Raw genomic sequence first — 18,935 nt, forward strand, 5'->3', positions numbered from 1 at the left:
TTGAATTATTAGCAAAATCGAATGTTCCTGGGTTTTATGTTCTTCCAATGAATCACTAGTAAACTTAAAAGGAATTTTCTCACCCAATGTCTGTCTTCTGCTTCTTTGTACTTCAGTGATAATAAGAATTTAATAAAGTAACCTTTCAAATACTGCTGAATAAATGTAACCAGTTTCTTTATAATAATAATCTTGCTTCACTTCTTCCAGATCCCTCTCTCCTCTTCACCTTTCAAATATCTGCTCTCCTCACTCTTCAACAATCATCCCTGCACACTGTATCACTGACTTTAGTTCACTTTATAACTTTTGAATTTTATATGTAATAAGGTGAATTTTGATTAATTTTGATATATTTAATTTTGTATTTATTATTGTTTGTATTAAAATTTGAGACAATTTATAAATAATTATTCCTTAATTATTATTACTAATAAATTTCTAAATTAAATTAGGCCTAAGTATTGAAATGGATGTGAGATGGGTGTATGAAATGAGTCATTACACGGCTGAACTAATCGCAATCATAAAGTCAATAGAGTATATAAACAATACTGCATATAATAGTATAGACATTTATACAGATTCTCAATCAGCGATTAGGGCAATAGAAAAAGCAAATCAAGGTTTTCCGGATACAGATAACATAATCCTCAGCCTTTTACATGAAATTTAGCTAAAGACAAACATTTTGTGATCCACTGGGTTCCAGTACACTGTGGTATTTCGCAGAATGAATACGCAGACAAATTAGCAAAGGAGGCTATATTGGATGGAGATAACTTAGATAACATTAATATTCCATCAACAGACCATAAGAAAATAACTTGCAATGTAGTATTAGACCAATTCAAAGAACTTTTTAACGCAAGTACATCAGGTATATGGTATAAGTCCATAGAACAAATTCCTCCGAAACAATCATGGTTCAGAAATGTTAGGATTAAGAGACACGACATAATTAATATATGCAGACTGAGATTTGGTCATGCCAGAAACAATAGCCGACTACACTGGATGAAATTATATTTCACTCCCTTGTGTCTTAAATGTACATTAGGAGTAGAAGACACATTAGATCACTTAATTCTAGGATGCCCAATGTACAGTTATGCTAGAGATCAAACGTTCATCAATATTAAGAAACAATTCAGTAATCGCCCATATAATTTAATTGATGTACTACGTACAAACGATCTAGATATTTACAGCGAAATTATTAAATTCATTAATCTACTCAAATTAAAAATATAAGTTAGCAACACAAAAACATATACACCTCAAACATAATTGTTGCATCACCCAGGGTTCTTATAACCGTGGCCTACCTTTCGGTTTAGAAATGCCTGACAGGTCCCAGGCGAGAAGACACCCAAAACACCTATGCAAAAATTATCCTATAATAAAATCCATCTTAGAATTTTCCCAAATCCTTCTTTGAAACTAACCATAACACTTGTAGACATAAATGTGAACCCACTAACACAATAATCAAATAATTATAAACAAATAAGATCGGCAACCACAATATTGTGATTATAAGTAATTCAATGTTTTAGAAAAGACTGTTAATATTAAAATAGTCAGTGTACTTCGTGGCTTCATGGTCAGACCAAAGCCGAAGAGAGAGAGAAAAAAAAGTCCTGGCCACAAACGTGATGGTTAGTAGTTAGTACTATATTTCTCTATCTTGTTCAATAAGACTAGGCGTGGTAAAACTCCCAAGAAGCTTGTTGTCACTTTGTTACGACTTTGTACTAAAGTTTTAGATGCAGAATATAAAAGTATCGTCAGCATACTACATATTTTCATCATATTTTAGGTGTTGCATACAATGAAATGATATGGGACTTGAAAATACAGCTTTGAGGTTAGCCTCTGTTAGTTATTCTAGTAAAAGTTTACTTCCAGGTAAGCCTATGAAACAACCATCTATCTTACAATAAGTTTGAATGCCTATCTTGGTATTGTTACCTATGTGTTTTTGTTTTGAAATATTACACCCAATGACCCAATTCTCCTTATATTTTTCAAAGCGCCTTGAATTAGTGGTATAGAAAGGATATAATACCTTTTTTACTTATAGATTAAAAAAAAAATAAAAACACCAATGTCAAGTTAAATTTTAAAACCATAATCTTTGTTTACAAGCTCAAGAAGTGGGCAGCAGTAAAATAAGTGGCCACCTCAACAACTGAATCATCAATATTAATAATTACGCTGTCTAAACCTACTAAAACCAAAATGTTGAACTAAATAATGTAATAGTTATTTCAAATTATGGCAGTAATATATTAAGCGCCACCATGACGATAGAATTAACCCTCCAGATGATGACTATTTCACTTTAAAATGATAGGGCATTTTCAAGACATTTGCATGGTATGCTTAAAGAATTATAAAAAATAGAAAACAGTGAGAAATTATCAAGTGTTGTACATCAAATTATTTGTAAGAATATGTTAAATACAAGCTGGTAACAAAAATAAAAACTTACCTTTTTTCCAAATTCTTTCTTTTTTACCTGGGCATAATGATAAAAAAAATTAAAATTTCAACTTTGAAGTAATATATATGTACACTAACTTGTATTCTAAATTCCAAAATAATCAAAATGTTCCAAATTTAATGCTGAGTTGAAAACACATCACGTATGAAAATAAAAACACTAACACTAAGAACTTAAAAATAAAAAAATGGTACGTAGGTCAATTTTGACTATTGTTGCAATACTTCAAACTTTCAATGTTTTTTTTCTCAATAAACCACTCACAAATGTTGTTATTTTGGTTCAAATACAATCCTAAAAATATCTAATGTATAACAAAATTAAACCATGAGAAAAAAATCATATAACTCTTTATATACATATTTATATAACCCAAAATACATTTACATATTCCGATTCAGATCCTGACTCCTCTGCTCTTCTCCCCCTCTCACTAACAATCATCTAAGCGTCACTAATCTCTTCATCTAAACAGTGCCTAATCGCACTAGAACGGTTAAGTTCACTCATAATAAAACATAAACTAGTATTGCAAACAATTTACAATGGGCAAGACAGTAAACAAACATGTGCCGAGAACAATAACAGCAAACCAAAGCAAGAGCTGAAGGCAACAGTAAAGGCGCCGGTGCGGTGCAAATCAGCTGATTGTTACATCCCACTACATTCCAAAGACCACCAAATATTGATTCGAGTAATACAGGTGGGAAGGGCATTTCTTCCTCATTTGTACTGTTATATAAATAACCAGCTTATTGCATATCTCTTTATAGTTGTTATATGACGCTAACTAAGGATTGCACTGTGCGACTGTCAGTACAGACGGGTCTAATTGAGTCGCACCATGCGATCTTATCAGATGGAGGGTTAAATGTGTAGAATAAAAAAAAACAAATATTTGCTTTCAAACTCATAAAACAATAACACAACAAATGTTTTGACACCTGTTTGTTTATAATGACATATCCGATCGTGTTGGTGGCCGCTTATTATACTGTAGCCGAGATGTGGAATTAGTGTTTGACGTAGGGATATATATATTTTTGGGTAGGGTACGATAAGCAGACCCGGTGTTTTATATCGATATTGGCAAATGACATTACTTTATTATAACTTTCGATATAACCATCTGATACTGATTTTTAACTAACTTGTATAAGCTATACACACTTTTTCAAATAGTAAATATATTTTAATTTATACTTAATAACAGACAGTGGAAAGCTCGTGGAGGACTGCGAAATGGTTTTAAAATTGGCATATCAACCGACCTGCTTGCAGATCATCTCTGTGAGTATTTGTACAGAAGAGAAGTACGGTTTTATAGAGAAGATTCTTCAACAATCATTGCTACACAGGAGACAACAGATAAATAATCACGCATATTTAATATTTCCTGTTATAAATGTTTGTTACGTTGTTATAATTTCATTATTATTTATTTAAATTTTTCCTACTTCTAGTTCTAATCGTTTGGATGATCGTTAGAGTTCATTTATAAGATTATCACTATGAGCATTATATTAATTATTTTAACTTAAATTATGATTGTTATTATGATTACAGATATGTTGGTATGATATAAAACACGTATTTAATAAATGAATATCAATTGTACTAATCGATATAAAAACCGGGTCCGCTTATTGTACTCATTCAATTTTTTACTTATAGATTTTATACTTATTGATTATTTATTACAACTAATATCAAATTAACCCTTAGCACGCCGTAGGCAGAATAAACCGCGATCTTGTTAGGTCTTACAATGCCAAACGCCAAAGACGAAATAATCCGCCAATCAACAAAAATATATATTATAACTGTTTTTGAAGTTTATAAGCTCAATATATAAGCCACAATACTAAGTAATGTACTGGCTTGACCAAATAATTCAGTTGCAGCTGTCAGCTGGCCGCAGTAGATAAACAATAAATTGTTTTGTTGCTCGCAGGTGTTCTCCCACTCCCGTCTGTACGCCGATGAAGATACTATCCGCCATTACCGACTGTCAGTAGAGCATGCATTGTGCCTTTGGGAAGTGTTCTTATACAAACAGTTGTAAAAATGTATTGTTACTATGTTTTAGGTGTTATAATCAAATTTTTATTGTTTCTTTTCTGTTGTATGTACACCATAGCTTCATCCCGATTTGTGTTTTGAAGTTTACCAAACAACTGCTAAATCTATCATCAGAACTTATAAACTAATTAAGATCAGAATATCACACTTTATTTGCTTTCTTATCCTTGTACATAGTTTTCATATTTTTCATCACATGTATTTGATACTCTCTACCCTGAATTTGTTTTTATTGAAATACTCCATTTTAATGAATAAATCTAAAATAATACTAAATTTATATCGGCGTTCTAAGGGTTCAATTAAATTCCATAATCTTGGTTTAAAAGCCTAAGAAGTGGATAGCAGTATAATAAGTGGCCACTATAACAACTGAGGTATCGAAATACAAGATTAGGATAAACAGCCACCTCCAGAATCACTTCAATTACAAATATCTAATATAGGCTACAAAAATTTAAACTATAGATAATCATAATTAGTAGTTCCCATCTGTTTTTATTTCACGGAATAACTATATTGTTTATTACAATGTTAAAAGTCTATAACATAATTTGGTTTGACATAATTATTCAAAATTAATTCAAAGAAAGTAAAATCACGTGTAAAGTATCTGAGTAAAGAATGTCTCCAAGTACAATGGTGATGTACATGTGTAAATTGTGTTTGTGTTATCTGATCTATGTATAATTATTTATTCGTATTTTTTATTTTATTGTTTGTTATATTGTAATAATTTATGTCAATTATTCATTTTTCATATTTTCATCTGCATGGTTAATTAATGGTTAGATTTATTTATATTTGGGACCCTTCTAAAATCTATTTTCTATATTTATCTTCTTTTTTAATTGCTTTGCTCAAACTGTAAAGAATAGATTTTTGTGTTGGAATGTAAAATAAAATAGTTAAACTTGTAAGACGTGTCTGTGCTTTATAATAATTTAATAATTTACTTATGTCAATTATTCATTGTTCATATTTTCATCTGCATGGTTAATTAATGGTTAGATTTCTTTATATTTGGGACCCTTCTAAAATCTATTTTCTATATTTATCTTCTTTTTTAATTGCTTTGCTCAAACTGTAAAGAATATATTTTTGTGTTGGAATGTAAAATAAAATAGTTAAACTTGTAAGACGTGTCTGTGCTTTATAATAGTAAAAAGTAACTAAACGTTGCACTATTTTGTTTGTCACTTAAGTTTTATAAAGGCAAGATAGTGTTTTATTCATCTTTAAATGTGTTATTTTGTAAAATAAAAACAGCCAAGCTATATTGTAATTTGAAATACTTTTAACGTAATCTGATTTCAGTAGTTATATCAGGGATGTGTTACTCATGACTATCAATTTGATAATCATGAATATCGTGTTGGCCGCTTTTTATCAATATTGTTATGTGGTAACTTACAAAATATCTAACAATTATTATTTATGAATGTCAATTGGTAAAATCTTTTTCAATTTAAATATTCCTAATCGATTGTTGTGGTGTTCACTTATTATACTGCAGCCAAGAAACGAAATATTTTAATATTGCTGTGTTCATCATCAGTATACACATCATAAACACACTATAAAAATGAATGTCATTAAAATAGCTGTTATAGGAGCTAAGATAAATGATATCGTAAACAAACACGACTTGTTGGAAGTCATGATTTAATGAGATTGTATTCATCAAGATGTTAGATATCAGTAATTTTGAACACATTAGTACAAATATTCATAGTCTAAGAATTACTTTCCTTTAGCAGAACTAATTGCGTTATTGACTGACTCTTTGCACTATATTTTCCAGAAGGTGATCTGCTGAATCTATTGGCTTTATTTCAAACATCACTTCCTTGGACAAATGAAAGTGTTGGTTGTTTCATACAAGAAATTTGGTTGCAATTACATCATGTCCTGTTTTCCTTTGCACCAAAATTAGATGCAATGCTTACAAAATAATTTTTGGGTATTTTTTAATAAAGGTAGGAAAAATAAAATACACCATTGAAAAGGTGATGTTTTTTATTAATAAATAATAATAATAATGAATCATAATAATTAACAATAACAACAGAAGCAATTATGTGTTATTTTAGTCGGCTTAGAAGCTGATTTTGTCATCCGCCTTTGCCTGAAGTGTGTAATGCTTCAATTTTAACATGTTTTAGATTCATTTTTTGTATATGTACAAATCTGAAAGTTTTATCCTTGTGCTTTATACTTTATTTTAATGAGCATTTGAGTGTTGTTAAATAAGAAGTAATTAGAAAAAGAATTACATTCAATTGATTTGTGGTTTTAGATCACACAAGGAAATTTTTACAATTATGTATATATATTTATATACTGTTTGTGAGTATTAAAACAATTTAACATTTAAAGTATTTTTTATCTAGAGCTAGCGTGCATTTTAAAATAATATGCATAATATTAAAATTTTGCAAAAAAAGTACTCATATTAAGTTGTTGCAATCAATTTATACTAGTTGGCTGGCAGCTCTTTTTATTTAGTTTTTATTAGTGTGTTATAAAACTTAATTTTATTAATAAAGCACTAAAAACACGAGTATTAATACATCCAAAATGTACGAAATGGAAAATATAAGATGTTGATTACAAAGAATGGAGTTTCAAATCTGGGCTTTGTTGTGTCCATTTGGGCACATTTTATTTTTGTACTATACAATTAAAAATATATTCAAGTAAATAATTTTATTGTGTGTGTGTGTGTGTGTATTCTTAGTCAACCTTTAAGATTAATAGCTTTAATGATCATCAGCATAAAGTGGAAACAAATTAAAGGCCAAGGTAAAGGGAAATATTTAATTAGAAAATTTATTTAGGAGCTCTGCGTCAATATAAAGGAAATGTTAATGGCTATACGACTATGTTTTGATTTAAAGGTTGTATAGTTATTAAGTCAGATAGCGATTCATCCCAGACAAGAGTGATCCACTATATTATTAATCAAATATGAGTATAAAGCTATAATTATATAAGTATAATGTTTAATATCAGAATTACTTTGGTCAGTGTATGTAAATAAGTAAGTTAAAATAGTAATGTTTATTAAAGAGCAAAATGATATTTAACATCTATCTAGACTAAGACATTAAATGTCTTAATCTAGATTTTAATAAATTTTAATAATAATAAATTTTATTTTGTGTACACACAGTTTTTGTTTTTGGGTGGCATCATTGTAGACACCTCTTGCAGATATTTTGTAATTTAGTTCTTCCAAGTCGTGTTTCATAGTAATTTATTCATTAATCGATAATTTCAAAGTGTTTTTTATTTGGTTTTAAACAACTCACAGGTCAGTGAGTTACAGTGTGTGTGTTACTACATACTTGTGTGCAATATTACACATAGTACATCAACAAAGTACGATTTATCACTTCCTAAAGTAGTCAGCTTTTTAAACATACAAAAATATTTTTTCAAAGTAATTGTCAACTCAATATATTTGCTTTAACTAGTAATAATGCATGGCTGCTGATAACTCATAATAGTATAAAATGAATGCATGAAATACATTTTTTAATAATTAACAAGCTACCAACCTGATTGTATTCATATGTAAAAGTATTTTACTGAAACTACTATTTCTCATCTGTAATATTTTTGTTTTCAGATAGCTGCACCACAGTATTTACAATTGTATACACAAAATGTTCACTGTTATTAATGAAGACTGGTGAAGTGTACAATGGTTTCCAGCAATACTTCTACCCCAAGTTTGGAAGGAAACTTAACATATTGTTACCCACAAAGAATTAAAATGCTCCATTGCCCTGAGCAAGGAAGTACTAAAAGTTAATTTTGTATAATAGATAACACATACACATGAGAAATTCGAAGATTTGCACGCAATGACATGAATTTAGGGATATTATTCAAACAGGCGATAAATAATGATTTTTCCAATTTTATCATGTTATTTACTACAATTGGTTGTTTAAAAATAAATCTTTTAAATGCTCACTTTTCGGTGTAGGCCTACGTAGTAACTATGAACGGAATTAAAAGAAGAAATATTGTACACTAATAGTAGTGGTTTAAATTGCAAAAGTAAAGGGCACAAATTATCTAATTTTGGTTTTTATAGCTATTTGTATGTATTACTATTTCCAAATTAAATTATGTCCACTCCCACAGATGATAACTCTTTTAATTATTCCCTGTGCAGCTATACATGTACGATAATTGGAAACATAGTTTAAAAAACCATATGTTAACTCACACAGGTGAGAAACCAATTAAGTGTCCTCTGTGCATTTATTCATGCACTCAAAAAACAAATTTAAAAAGCCATATGCTAACTCACACAGGTGTAAAACCATTTAAGTGTTTCTTGTGCAATTACTCATGCACTTAAGACATATCTGAAAACACATATGTTAACTCATACAGGTGAAAAACCTTTAAAGTGTTCACTGTGCATCTATTCAAGCACTCGGAGAGTGCTACTAAAAGCGCATATGCAAACTCACACAGGTGAGAAACCATTTAAGTGTTCTGTATGCAGTTATGCAAGTATTAAGAGTCAGAATTTACAAACGCATATGTTAACTCATACAGGTGAGAAACCATTTAAGTGTTCCCTGTGCACCTATGCATGTATTCAGAAACATGATTTAAAAAAGCATATGTTAACTCACACAGGTGTGAAACCATTTAAGTGTTTCTTGTGCAATTACTCATGCACTCAAAAGGCACATCTGAAAACACATATGTTAACTCACACAGGTGAGAAACCATTTAAATGTTCTGTATGCAGCTATGCAAGTAATAGGAGTCAGGTTTTAAAAACGCACATGTTAACTCATACAGGTGAAAAACCTTTTAAGTGTTCACTGTGCATCTATTCAAGCACTCGGAGAGACCTATTAAAAGCGCATATGCAAACTCACACAGGTGAGAAACCATTTAAGTGTTCTGTATGCAGCTATGAAAGTATTAGGAGTCAGAATTTACAAACGCATATGTTAACTCATACAGGTGAGAAACCATTTAAGTGTTCACTGTGCATCTATTCAAGCACTCGGAGGGACCTATTAAAAGCGCATATGCAAACTCACACAGGTGAGAAACCATTTAAGTGTTCTGTATGCAGCTATACAAGTATTAGGAGTCAGAATTTACAAACGCATATGTTAACTCATACAGGTGAGAAACCATATAAGTGTTCCCTGTGCACCTATGCATGTATTCAGAAACATGATTTAAATAAGCATATGTTAACTCACACAGGTGTGAAACCATTTAAGTGTTCTCTATGCAGCTATGCAAGTATTAGGAGTCAGAATTTACAAACTCATATGTTAACTCATACAGGTGAGAAACCATTTAAGTGTTCCCTGTGCACCTATGCATGTATTCAGAAACATGATTTAAAAAAGCATATGTTAACTCACACAGGTGAGAAACCATTTAAGTGTTCTGTATGCAGCTATGCAAGTATTAGGAGTCAGAATTTACAAACGCATATGTTAACTCATACAGGTGAGAAACCATTTAAGTGTTCCCTGTGCAACTTTTCATGTATTCAGAAACATGATTTAAATAAGCATATGTTAACTCACACAGGTGTGAAACCATTTAAGTGTTCCCTGTGCACCTATGCATGTATTAGGAAACAAAATTTAAAAATGCATACGTTAACTCACACAGGTGAGAAACAATTTAAGTGTTCCCTGTGCAGCTATGCATGTAATAAGAAACATGATCTAAACAAGCATATGTTTACTCACACAAGTGAAACGTGGGTTAAAAAAAGCATGTGTTAACTCACACAGGTGAGAAACCAAATCAAAGTTGTTCCTTCATTGGTGTAGTCTTGGCCAAGAAATACACAATAATGATGCTATATAACGGAAAATAATCTACAGTGAATTCGTCAGGAGTGTGAGTTTTTGTGTGAAGACGATTCGCCGCGATTGCCATACATTACATTGCATTGATTGAAGAGAGCCAATATTAGGTTTCTATATTCAACATAATGTAAGTTCAATAAGTAATAATTCAACAATTAAGTAGTCATTAATACGTTAAAAATCTTACTGTTTATTGATTAAAACTGTATATTTTTTTAAACCTCCTAAAATGTAATAAATTATTAATTACCGATATGTTTATATAATGTTATACTGAAATAGCGGTTAGTAGGTTATTTAACTTAGTTTATCGCAATATTGGTTAATGTTTCTAGATACCTACAAGAGTATTATTGAATTAAATGGTAGTCTCAGTTGTTAAAAACCTGATTTGTTAAAGAAATACCTTAATTTGAGTATAATATACCTTCTGGTCTCATTAAGATATATTTGCTTAATTCAAATAGATCCGTGGATATAAATTATTAACACATTTTAATTATGTAATTTCTTATTATTGTTTTTATACAGAATATTAAATGATTGATGATGGTAAAGAGTTTAATTTCAGTAATACATTGTGATTAAGCTTTACTAAAATAAATGTATTGAATCGCCAAAAAAAGTTATTTTGCTGTAACTATAAAAAAGTTGTTTACGTCGTGAACATATCAAATAACTGACGCGAGAAAGGTGCGGCTTCATAGCACCTAATCTCATACCACCTACAGCAAAATAATCGTCATTTAGGTGCTGTGATATTAGGCGCTATAAGGTTAGATACTGTGCGACGATCCACGGTTCGGTTAGGTGCCATGACACTGTTTCATGTTTCAGTGTCACGGCACCTCTCGGCTTGTTCCAAAGGGGCCTTGGTGGGAGAATCCAACCTTGCACCTCATCCCGCTTCCGACGATCCGCCATTACTGTCCTCTACAGCAGAGCGAGCAGTGAACACCACAAGGCGAGGCGTGACGAGATAGACAATGTATGTCACCTCGCACAAGGGAAGGGTCCGTGCGTGTGGCGTGCGGCGGTTGTTGATTACAACTAATGATGGCACCAAGAATTAAGTACCTTGAATTTGAATGATTGTTTAGGCCAAACCGCAAATCTTGCACATAATCCAATAATGTCAATGATTTGTTCATCTAATTTTATTATATTTTACACTGTTATATAAGTTTTTTAATAGTTTTATCGTCATTGGAATTAAACGTATTCAAATCGTATATACCATGCAGTAAAAACCTGTAATAATTTGCATTCAAATCTCTAAAAATAGATAAAGCCTTAAATCAATCATCACTTATTCTCCAATTTCCCTACATCACACAAAGTAAAATTTGTATACACGTAAGCATCTTGACTTAAATAAAAAGCAAAAGTATTTGGATTAAAATGTAACATCCATAGGGGATTGCAACCACTAGAAGAACTATAGTTTAGCTTTTTATCTTCCCGATGTTCTTTAACAGTGAAATTTGACTCACGAGTGTTTTATACTTTCAGACGACAAAGCTATTTCATGTCAAAATGTTAGATTAATGTAATAATGGATACAAGTACTATGCATATATGATGTTTTTGTGAACCAAATACGAGATTACATAAAAATAACCCCAACTAAGTTAGAAGCATTGAAAGACTCGACAGAGCGTAACATAAGTGGTAGCGCACAGACGATTCTTCTTTATCTAAAAATCAATAGAGTTCTTATTTAGACCATAAGAACATATGTACCAAGTTTGAAGTCACTAAGACCTTTATAATAAGAGTTATCGCACAGACAGACGTACAACAAACCATTTCAATAAAACCTTTCGATTCTTTATAAAGCGTTAATAAATAATTTCTATAATTCATTCTATAAAATAACGAAACTAACCTGAGCTTTTTATAGTGACAAAATCAAACTGGGACGAAAATAGATTATATTAGTTTTTAATATTTAAAAAGGTGAAGATGTCTAAAGTCTTACAATCTGGCTTATGGGCTTATATAAAATAATATCCATATTACGATTACAAATGAATAGACTACATATTATAAATAAAAAATGAATCACAAAATACGCTTATTTCGAGAATGGCGAGATAAATATTTGGTAATCCGTTGAAATGTGAAGAAGTTTTATAAGAAGAGGTGGATCAGAATAGTTGCCTGGAAGATGTTACAATTTGAAAACTATTGTAATATTATTGTTTCATAATCGAATTTTAACTGAGTATTTAACAGTTGTGGACACTTTCAGTTCGTGTTCGTAAAACAGGCAGAAACATTTCAATGCAAATTAAATTTCAGAACAGTGCTTGATTAGTCGATATGCAGACAGTAACAAAATTTATATGGTATATATATATATATATATATAAAATTGTATATTTATATTAATAAGAAGATATACAGGGTGACCATTAAGTCTTAGGACGACTTTATAACTTTTAAACGGCAAGAGATATCATAACCAAATTTTGTATACCGTTACTGGAAACTGTAACCTACTTTTCTGTGTACGTGGTGGTCGTATTTCACCTTTGGGGGACGGCCCGTCGGGGGTTATAAAAAAATCTTTAATGACAGCCTATGTTGAGTTGTACATCATTTTAAAGGTCTAGTTGAACTGAAAACAATGCCGCAAACCGGACTTCAAAAGGTTGATCCAGTCGGAAGAAATCGCTGTTCAAAGTTTAAAAAATGATTAATACCATTATTAAATAAGAAATATCTAATACTGTAGCTGTTAGAAGTTAAGGGGAATACTTAGTGAAGTCATTTAAAAGTAGATGTTCAAAATGTTTCCTTTTGGCCGTCTGACAATGTGCTAACCGGTTATAAAAGCCGGATACTGCATTTTGTATGTATTCTCGTGGAATAGGTTGAGCTTCATGTGATATCCTATGTCTGAGTTCGTTCAGATCTGTAGGCTGAGTTCGATACACTTTGTCCTTAATGTAGCCCAATGGGAAGTAGTCAAGCGGAGTTAGGTCAGGGGAACAAGCCGGCCACTCAATCGCACCACGTCTTCCAATCCACCGGTATGGGAATCTAAGTATTGCCTTACCTGAACACCATAGTGTGGCGGTGCTCCGTCTTGTTGGAAAAATCATGTTTGGAAGTCAGCGCCCAGAGTAGCTTGTAAAGCAGGAACAATCTCATTTTGGAGCGTATCATGATACTTGTTGGCATTTAAATTTCCATCGATGAAAAATGGTCCAATAATTGAATTACGTACGATACCTGCCCATACGTTTAATTTTTGGGGATTTTGTGTGTGACACTCACTCATCCAGTGTGGGTTATAACATTATCCCAATACCGGCAGTTATGCCTGTTAACATGGCCATGCAACATAAAAGTCGATTCAATACAATACCGTCTAAATGTATTGGGTTTTGGTCAATTTTATTCATCATAATTTCACTGAATTCCATCCGGCGATCAAAAACACCTTCGCTTAGTTAGATTTTCAATGAAAGACTGTCTAATGAGCCGTCTTCGTCTGTCACAGTACTTGGTCGTCCAGATCTGGCTCGATCCTTAACACTACCAGTATCTACAAAGCGAGGAACTGTGTACTGTGGTGTGGATTTAGAAATAGTAGCTCTATCAGGAAAAGTAGCATTAAATAAATGTGTTACTTCTGCAAACGGTCTTACATTATCACCCCAATCGCGTATCATTAAAAGTGTAATTCTTTCACGCTCACTAAGCAACATCTCTTAAAACTTATAACTTGCAGTTACAGGATATGGCTGCAAAAAGTACTGTAGCTAAAGTGAAGCTGATAAGAGAACTGATAGATAGATAACAGCCATTATGCGGAAGTCCAGTGGATGGGAATCCTTGACCTAGAAGTACTGCTTTCACTTTTCATTGTACTTCTTAATGCAGCAGGTTTTTCTGATTAAACGTAGCACATTGTCAGACGGCCGAAAGGAAACATTTTGAACATCTACTTTTAAATGACTTCACTAAGTATTCCCCTTAACTTCTAACAGCTACAGTATTAGTTATTTCTTATGTATAATGGTATTAAACATTTTTTAAACTTTGAACAGCGATTTCTTCCGACTGGATCAACCTTTTGAAGTCCGGTTAGCGGCATTGTTTTCAGTTCAACTAGACCTTTAAAATGATGTACAACTCAACATAGGCTGTCATTAAAGATTTTCTTATAACCCCCGACGGGCCGTCCCCCAAAGGTGAAATACGACCACCACGTACACAGAAAAGTAGGTTACAGTTTCCAGTAACGGTATACAAAATTTGGTTATGATATCTCTTGCCGTTTAAAAGTTATAAAGTCGTCCTAAGACTTAATGGTCACCCTGTATATATATATATATATATATATATATATATATATATATATATATATATATATATATCTTCTTATTAAATATTGCGCCAGTAGCGCACTTTTATAATAGAGTCTTGTTTGGCTGTTCTAAGAATATATGAAAACTTGTTATGAGTCTTTACAAAACCATTTGTCAGCCTGCCATCTCTGAATGTTTGTGTATCGGCGCAAATCTCTCTTTTAGTAATGATTTACATAACCAATTTAAAGTAATCTTTAAATAACATTGTCAAAGCTGAACATTCATAGATTAAAAAGAATGTATGAGACCATGTTAAAAAATGTTGCCAATCTTAAAAAGAGGATGAGGGCGATTAGAACATTACTTGAAAAAACTGAGAACAAGTATAATGCTCCAGAATACCCATATAACATGACATACAGTGCAAGACGACAACAATGAAAAAGTATCTTAACACCTTTGCTGCTGGTATATACTGAATGAAATCTACTACTCTCAGTCCTCCCACTGCGCCGTAAAGAGTTTGCCGCAGTCTACTTGTGGACTGATTGTTGAAAAGACTTGCTTACATAATGGGAATTGGAGATTCACCTGGTAACCAGGCAGTGTGTCTGAACACTCAGTGCACATACAGAAGTGGCCACAAGGAAAGACTACGTGTATAGCCCTTTGAGTCAGGCACACTGCACAGTTACGAGACACTCCTGCTGCGTTGTGTGTTGTAGGAGCTGCGTCTGCTGGAGGAGCGGCTGGCGCAGCTGTAGGACGACGGGCTGTTATTGTGGGAGTTGAGATTTTGTTTAGCTTATATTCTCTTAAAAGTTACAATGAAATAATAGGTACCATAAACAGGTCTTCTTCCAAATTTAATAATAAATTATAAGGTTCCATAAAATTAAATTAAAAGTGCCTTCTTCAACATTACTACGGCCGACGTAGTATTCGTCATTCTCTCCTAAAAAGTATGTGGTGAAATTGTTAGAGCAATTCATGAAAATATTATGGATTTGCATCAAAACTTATTTAATCTCCAATTTTGAAACTCCAAAGCACTGATCTTTAATATTAAAGTGGAATTATTCTTAAGTGGATCTGGATACTGGAATATCATTCAGTGACCATCAGTTGTTTTCAGGAGTGTTTATTATGCCTATGACATACATTTCATTCAGTAGGAAATCGCTTGCAAAACCGCGGGCAACTGCCAACTTAATTAATGAAAGGCTATCGTAACTTTCAACCGTAGAGTTCTTCTATGCAAACCACGAATTTTAGCGTGTGCTGCATCATTTTTGGTTAAAATCAATTAGATTACACACGTTACAGTAAAGATTTCCTTATCATGTTAAATGATATACCGGGTGGCTTAACACCCCCACCCCCAATGGGGTAGCAAGTTAAAATTTTGTAAATAAGAAACCCTAGTAAGTGACACTTCATTTTAATGTATTATAAAAATAAGAAGAATGACAAGAACTAGATGTATCTAATATTACTGTGAAAATGTTGGTGGCTAATTAAAGTTTCAATTGGTTTATAAAAAAAACCATTGTTTGTGAATAATGTTGTTACGAAAAGAATATTTTAACATGAAAACTCTTCATTTGGTCATATAAACATGCCCTAAAGAATATCACTTCATCTCTATTCATAACACAATTAATACGGTGAGGAGGGTGGGACTTTTAAGACACATTATATACTCGGCCTGAAAATCTTACTTCAGTCAAAAGTAGTCTACATTCGGTCCTTGTCATCGACTTCCGATATAATGTATTTTTGGTGCCGATAATCTTCTTAGTGTGTAATAAATAAATAAGATTTTATTGTAATTTTACAGAAGGTATTGACAAAGTCTTATTATACATCTAAGGGACATAGACAAAACAGTAAGTATTATTACAGTATACTTTTTACATGTATTTTGTATGTTTATAACTTTATGCAGAAGAAAAAACATTAAATAGTTATACTTTATACAAATAAACTATCTAAAACTTAATTAATATCTTTCATACTGAAAACTCTGACAAATCATAAAAAGGGTATTTGAGAAGCCAGTTGTACAGTTTGATTTTGAACATTTTTGTTGGATAATTATAAACTAGATAATTTAATTTGTTGTAAATCCTTTGAGTAATTATAACATGCCTATTTTGTTTTTTGTTTACTCTGCAATGCTCAATAACAATATTATATTTATTTTTTGTATTATAATTTAGCAAGTTGCTAGTCAAAATTAATGATGAAATGTATTTTTTAATATACAATACTGAGTCAAAAATATATAAATTTATAACACAAGCTTAATAAAAAGTGGTTCACATTGTTCTAGTGGTTGTTATTTTGTTATTATTCTTATAGCTTTCTTTTTCAGGATAATGATTTCATTACTTTTACCGCTATTACCCCATAATATTAGGCCATACCTTGTTATTGATTGAAAATAGGCATATTATGCAGAATTAACATAGTTTTCAGTAACACAATTTATAATACATCTAAGTAAAAAAACTAATCTACCAAAATATTCCTAGAAATTTAGCACAAGAAAAGAAATAATTTGGTGTGTCAATGGAAGGGGGTTTTCGTAGAGTAAACAAAATGTTTTGAGTTTTGATTTTATTTAGTAAAGATCGATTTGATCTAAACCACACTGAGGCTTCCTTAACTGTTTCAATGACAAGAACTTGTAGTTTGTCAAAGTTTGTATGGATATTTTAAAGAGTTATGTCGTCAGCATATAAAAGAGATTTGGCCTTAACAACGGTAGGAAATTAATTATTTATATATCATAAAAACATAATAGGGCCCAGGAATGACCCTTAAGTACAACATTCCTGACCACCAATTTGTTGGACCGATTTCCATTAATACAAACAAACTTAGCCGGACTCCTATTAATACCGTAATAGTTAAGGTTTAAGGTCCTGCTCAGGTCAAAATATGTTGCCTGAGCAAAGGCTTTGATCTCAAAATTGTTTAGGACCTCATTAATTAGTGAATAAACAGCATCAATTGTATATTTATCTCTTCTATTGTAATAGATTTAGATTGTTGTTGTTCTCCAGATACGCAAAACGTTGATCGTGTACAACAATTTCTATTATTTTTGATAGGACAGGTATAATTTATACTGGGCAATAGCTCTCAGGGAGACTCCTAGACCCTTTCTTAAGAATCGGGCAGATATACATTTAGTTAATGGGTTTAAAACGGTATGGTAAACAAATATTTTAAGTTATCTGGAGTGATATTTATTGATAATGCTGATTGAGATGCTAAATGTTTGTATTTTCGTTTATCAAATCCCAGGCGGCCTTATATTGGTTACTGCTATTTTCTATTTTTGCACCATTATGAGTTCGCTTTGCATCTTTTATGGACTTTTTATAACATTTCTCGAGATTCACATAGTCAACACGAAGCCTATCACTAGTAAAATGTTTTGTCGATTCGTCCAAAAAAGTGTTTCTTTCATTTGGTCCAGTTCCCCACTATACCAATCATTTTTATTTCGACCTTTAATCTCTCTAACTGTGGAACGTAGATTTTTCACTGTAGAGTAAAATGTTTATTTATTAACTAAAATGGAGAAAAATGCATGAACGAATTTTAGACAGAGTATTATTTTCCATTACTAAGTAAGGTATTCCAATTATGTAAAAACAAATTGTTTTTCAGACCACCAATAGAGGATTCTGGAAAAATTAAAATAAAAGGTTTGGATTAGCAAGGTTTTAGATGTTTCAGACAAGTATTCTTTTGAATATTTAAAATAAGTCAATTACGATCCAAGAAAGAAAAATCAAAGATGTTGCATGAAATAACCTGATCTAGGCAGACTAAAAAAACATTATCCAGAAAATAGGTTCCCCGGCTTGGTTTTCCATTAAAGCATAATACACATGTATGTTAAACTTTACATTCATGGATACCGGGAAGTTTTATAAAACTTAACGTAGTTGTTATAGGGGATACAACTCCCATGTAAACCCGTATTCTGGGTTTATCTTCTTTAATATACGTTTTGTGATCTATTTATATGACTAGAAACGTGCGTGCGTGCGTGCGTGTGTGTGACATTTTAACTTTTTTCGGACAGCGGGAAGATGAAAAGTAATAATATACTTTTTCTAGGGC

The 18,935-nt window shown here is 31.7% G+C and overlaps 2 protein-coding genes across 2 annotated transcripts in view; both read left to right on the top strand.

Moving 5' to 3' along the window:
* Positions 1–1,667: 1,667 nt before the first annotated feature.
* LOC124367453 overlaps positions 1,668–18,935 on the top strand; it is a 100,651-nt gene continuing 83,383 nt past the window's right edge. Inside the window, exon 1 of the transcript XR_006922900.1 lies at positions 1,668–1,870. The gene's annotated coding sequence lies outside the window, so the exon portion shown is untranslated. The remainder of the gene's footprint in view (positions 1,871–18,935) is intronic.
* Positions 1,772–11,024, top strand: LOC124367449 (gastrula zinc finger protein xLCGF3.1-like). Its single transcript, XM_046824272.1, has 4 exons — positions 1,772–1,911; positions 6,396–6,570; positions 8,226–9,676; positions 10,181–11,024. The coding sequence occupies exons 3-4, from the start codon at positions 8,989–8,991 to the stop codon at positions 10,378–10,380; spliced, it is 888 nt and encodes a 295-aa protein (XP_046680228.1). The 5' UTR covers positions 1,772–1,911; positions 6,396–6,570; positions 8,226–8,988; the 3' UTR covers positions 10,381–11,024.

The sequence above is a fragment of the Homalodisca vitripennis genome, chromosome 8, assembly GCF_021130785.1.
Source record: "Homalodisca vitripennis isolate AUS2020 chromosome 8, UT_GWSS_2.1, whole genome shotgun sequence".
Taxonomy (NCBI): domain Eukaryota; kingdom Metazoa; phylum Arthropoda; class Insecta; order Hemiptera; family Cicadellidae; genus Homalodisca; species Homalodisca vitripennis.

Excerpts from the sequence above, each read along its gene's own strand:
- LOC124367449 (XM_046824272.1), top strand. The coding sequence starts at position 8,989 with ATGTTAACTCATACAGGTGAAAAACCTTTAAAGTGTTCACTGTGCATC. Across the intron at positions 9,677-10,180 it reads GCATATGCAAACTCACACAG|GTGTGAAACCATTTAAGTGT; the intron begins GTGAGAAACCAT and ends TAACTCACACAG.